Source organism: Parus major, chromosome 4A, assembly GCF_001522545.3.
Source record: "Parus major isolate Abel chromosome 4A, Parus_major1.1, whole genome shotgun sequence".
NCBI classification, from domain to species: Eukaryota; Metazoa; Chordata; class Aves; order Passeriformes; family Paridae; genus Parus; species Parus major.
The window spans coordinates 16057022-16061234 of NC_031772.1; the positions used below are offsets into that span (position 1 = coordinate 16057022).

The following is a 4213-nucleotide window of genomic DNA, read 5'->3' on the forward strand; positions in this document are numbered from 1 at the left end:
CCGTCCGTCCGCGCCCCTTCCGCCGCCAGAGCCGCCCCCGGAACCGCCCCTCCCCGCCGCGACCGCACAGTTACACTCGCACTGCTTCATCCGCTGGAATTTAACAAGGACGCGGCCGTAAGCAATCTCGGGTTTTTAGTTTTGCCTCCCGGCCTGGCGCATCCGCGGCTGACTTAAGTCATAAAATAACATCCAGCTCGGATCCGAGCCTTTCTCAACTACAATTTTACCTTGTCAAAAAGAGGCTTGTGGTAATTAAGGCCTCTTAAAATTAGCGGCTTCTCTGTTTGCGTTTCAGAGGGGAAAACGGCAAGTTCTTCATTATTTAAGTGTGGGAGGTGAAAAACACTGGAAAAGCGTTTGAAAAAACTGCAGTCTCCAGACCCAAATGTTAAAATCAGATGTTATACCACTGTTTAACAGAATTACCTCATACCTCTGGCTCCTCTCCCAGGTGTACAAACGGGATTGCTGTCTTTCCGAAAGCCTCAGCCTCTGCAGGGTCTCTGGAAGTGCTGGCTGACAGCGCTTGTTTCACTGCCCAGTAGCTGGGTAGCCTAGAACTGCTCTTTATCCACCCAACATGCACACCCCCGAGGCATCTCCAGCTTCCAGGATAAAGCCTGCCCTGCTTGAGGTTGTGTATTAGCACTGCTGGAGTTGAGCAAGGCCTGTAGCCAACAGCTGAGTGCACCAAAGACAGAAGAACCTTTTCTCCTCTAAAGACCAGCTGCCTTCACCTAAGGGTCCCAAGAAGCAGAAAGCAAGAGACAGAAGTGCCCGACAGCAGACACATAGAATTAAGCAAACAGTCCACATTGCAGTAACTCCTGTAACTTCACCACCTCCACCATCAATTCTGTTCCCAAATTCCCTCAGCTGAAGTGGATTTGCCACCTTGCAGGCTCAGTTCTCTGGGTTAACAGCTGCTACAGAGACTGGAGTCAGGCCACCATCATTCCAGGAACCACTTGCAGGTCAGCAACCAACTCCCTTCACCCACCACAAAATCAGGGCCTTGTGTTGGCTGCAGTGTCAGTTGTTTTCAAGAGGAGGAAAAATTAAAATATTATTTTTATATGGGTTTTGTTTGTTTTTTGAAAAGCAACTCTAACATTTGATTCCTAGATACTCAAATTCTCCAACACATGCAAATTGTAGCCAGTCTTTTAATGAACAGCTTCCTTCTGCCCTAAAATAGCCTGCTTTAGGGCTACACTTTTGCCAAGCACAACTTTCAGTTCATATAGTGAGCAGTTTACTATGACACAAGGCAAACGTGTAGATGAACGTATTCTCTCATCAACCATTACTTCACTGAGTTACAGAACTCGTATTAAAAATAAATAACGGAATAGAGTCTGTGTTGGAACCGACTGAAGCGACCGGTCCGACCTGTCCCCGCGGGCGGCGGCGCTCAGAGCCCCTGTCCGGCGGGGCTCAGCATCTCCTGCAGCACGAGGTGGAGCAGATGGTTCTGCTCGGCGCTCAGCAGCGGCCACAGCTCGGCCTGCAGCGCCTTCAGCGCCTCCGCGTCCTTCTCCTGGCACGCCAGCACTGCCGACTGCAGCAGCAGGAACAGCTCGGCCGGCAGGTAGCTGGCGGCCGGCGGCAGCCCCCCGCCCGTCCCGGTGCCGCTGCCGGTGCCCGGTCCGCCGTCGGGCGCCTCCCAGCAGTATTGCTCCAGCGTGCGGGCGTGCTCGGGCAGCAGCTTGGCGGGCGGCGGCTGCAGCAGGAGCAGCAGCAGCACCCGCGACACCTCGCAGCGCGCCAGCACGTCCAGNCTGAGCTCCATTCCTGGCCCCTCATCTCCCACCAGTGCCCAGCACTCTGCATGCCAGATGCCAGCATGGCTAAGAGCACATGAGACTTACCCTGGCCAGCTGAGCCTCACTTTCAATGGCATTGTGCAGCCGAACAATTCCCACATACTCTTTGCCTGAAAGAATGACAAGAGCAGTCAGGAGCGGCCACTTGAATTTGATGTTGACCTCAAGGTCCACTCTGCTTCACAGCCACATGTCCCCAGAACCCTGAAATCCTACCACCCCTTCTAGGAAATGGGCATGTTTTATTACAGAGCTGGCTATTCTTTCAGGGAAATAAATCTAAGCTAAATGTATTTCTTCTCTGGACTTGTAGAGGCTGAGGCCATAAGTTCAACTGGTAGATAAAACCATGTCAGAGGTGTTTTCACTGACTTAAAACAGCTCAAGCACCAGAAAAGAAATGGAAACATCACCTGAGGCAACACAGATGTGTCCTCAGTGGCTTGGAATAATGTGCAACCCTTAAGGTCAAGGCACTGAAAACTAAGATTGGCCTTTTCAAGTTCTAGAAATCTTCATATTGTCTCCAAAATCACTTCACACATCCCTGGTCCCTGCAGATGGCCCTGAGCACCAAACAAACCTGCGCTCTGTTGAGATTTGACCAGCCGTGTCGCCCTCTCGATGCACACAATGAGGCACCCAGTCACCTTGGGATCCAGGGTGCCGCTGTGCCCTGTCTTCTCCACGCGCAGGATGCGCCGGATCCACGCAACCACCTCGTGAGAGGATGGATTGGAGGGTTTGTCGAGGTTAATAAAGCCAGACCTACAGTGCAAAATGGCAGGGAATGGGAGCTAAGCATCAGGCCAGACATGGCAAGAGTGCAGTAACTTTGAAATATTGTCCTGGCTGCAAAGAGATGTGTTTCTATACAGCCAGATAAGCAATGAGCCTCCCAGCAGCTCTCAGTGAGCCCACACCCACCTGCTCCATGCACAGCAGATTATACAATCCATGCTCAAGGAATTCTCCCTTGCCTTATCACTACTCTGTATTTTAAAAAAAAAACCCAAATTCTACAAACTCCAAGCAGTTTCAAAGCCCAGCAGGCTTTGAAGAGACTTTTCCAAAGAGCCCAGAGAATTCCTTAGGTGGTTTGCACATCCATCCACAGACCTGCTACAAGCCCAGAATAAATAAAACTTTACAGGAAGAGATCAGTGGGTCCTATTTAAATGCTCGGTGATTATGGCAAGGCACTGAGTGAAGAACAAAGGTACAAGGGGAATCCAGCCAGAAAGTATTTTGAAGGTGTTAACTGTCAAAAAAAATATAAACCACTCTGGCCTGTACTGAACTCACCTAACATAGTCAGAAATCTCTCTCTTCAGGGGATTAGAACCGGAAGGAAGTGGTGTGTAGTGTGCTGTCCTCACATTTAACTTGTCAAAGTTCTATAAAATCCAAGCAGAAGTTACAAGTCTTTTAAAGCTCCCTTGATTTCAAAGTTACAGTACATTTACATCAGGTCTGATTTGTACATTCAAGTGATAGAGCCACTTCCAAAATGAAAATGACCCAACAATGAAACTACAATAATATTTTACAAAAATCGAGAAAAACAGAAATCCTGGACTGAAGGAGATGGGAAGGCAGTACAATAAATGCATTGATAATGCAGGATAAACTGAACATTCCCCAGAAACTCAGCAGAAACAACCTGGAAGTCTACACCGACTACAGGCCATGGCCAGACCTAAATTAAAAACTCAACCAATATGGCGGGATCTTTCCAAGGCATGGAGAACTCACAAAACTGAATTGATACTGCTGGAGAGAGTGTGTAAGACGATTTCTGCAGGCAGAGCACCACGTGCGCTGCTCCCTGCAGCGGGGTTACACCTCCGGGGGCAGAGGACAAAAGGAGCGCCGACACGGACGGGCCACGAGGGCGAGCAGAACCCGCCCTACCTTCAGCAGCAAGGGCCACTGCGACGTGTCCAGCTGGGCCACCCGGGATTCGGGCCTGATGAGAAAGTCCTCGGTGTGCTGAATGTCCTGGGGGGGATGAATTTAAGCGGGATCAGAGAGGGGGAAGGCGGCGGGCCGCGCTCCCGCCGCCGCACGTGGCCCGGGAGGCTCCGCTGCCGCCACGCGGGGCGAGCCCGTCCCAGCCCTCCCCTCGGTCCTACGGATGGGGCTGGGGGAGCCCCCGGCACCCCGAGCACGGCCCGATAGCCCCCTCCCCAGCCCCACTCTCACCGCTATATCATCATCGGCAAGCGCCCGCTTCTCCTTCTTCCGCCGCTTCTTCGTGCTGGAACCTGCGGGAGCGACACGGCGGGAGTGAGCGCCGGCAGCACGGCAGGGCCGGGAGGGGAGAGGGGCAAAGGCCCAGGGGAGCAAAGCCGCCCGCAGACCTTCCCCCGAGCCCTCCCCGT

The 4213-nt window shown here is 52.2% G+C and overlaps 1 protein-coding gene and 1 long non-coding RNA gene across 2 annotated transcripts in view; one reads left to right on the forward strand and one right to left on the reverse strand.

Annotated features, from left to right (window-relative positions):
• The window catches only part of DKC1 (dyskerin pseudouridine synthase 1), a gene marked incomplete at its 5' end in the record, with an annotated part of 14843 nt that extends 10632 nt beyond the window's left edge, over positions 1–4211 (reverse strand). Inside the window, 5 exons of the mRNA XM_033514152.1 lie at positions 1875–1939; positions 2413–2597; positions 3135–3226; positions 3744–3830; positions 4035–4211. Of these exons, the coding sequence (XP_033370043.1) occupies positions 1875–1939; positions 2413–2597; positions 3135–3226; positions 3744–3830; positions 4035–4211 (606 nt within the window). The remainder of the gene's footprint in view (positions 1–1874; positions 1940–2412; positions 2598–3134; positions 3227–3743; positions 3831–4034) is intronic.
• On the forward strand, positions 26–1078 carry LOC117244382. Its single transcript, XR_004497336.1, has 2 exons — positions 26–117; positions 455–1078. It is a non-coding gene; the product is annotated as an uncharacterized LOC117244382 (long non-coding RNA).
• Positions 4212–4213: the final 2 nt, after the last annotated feature.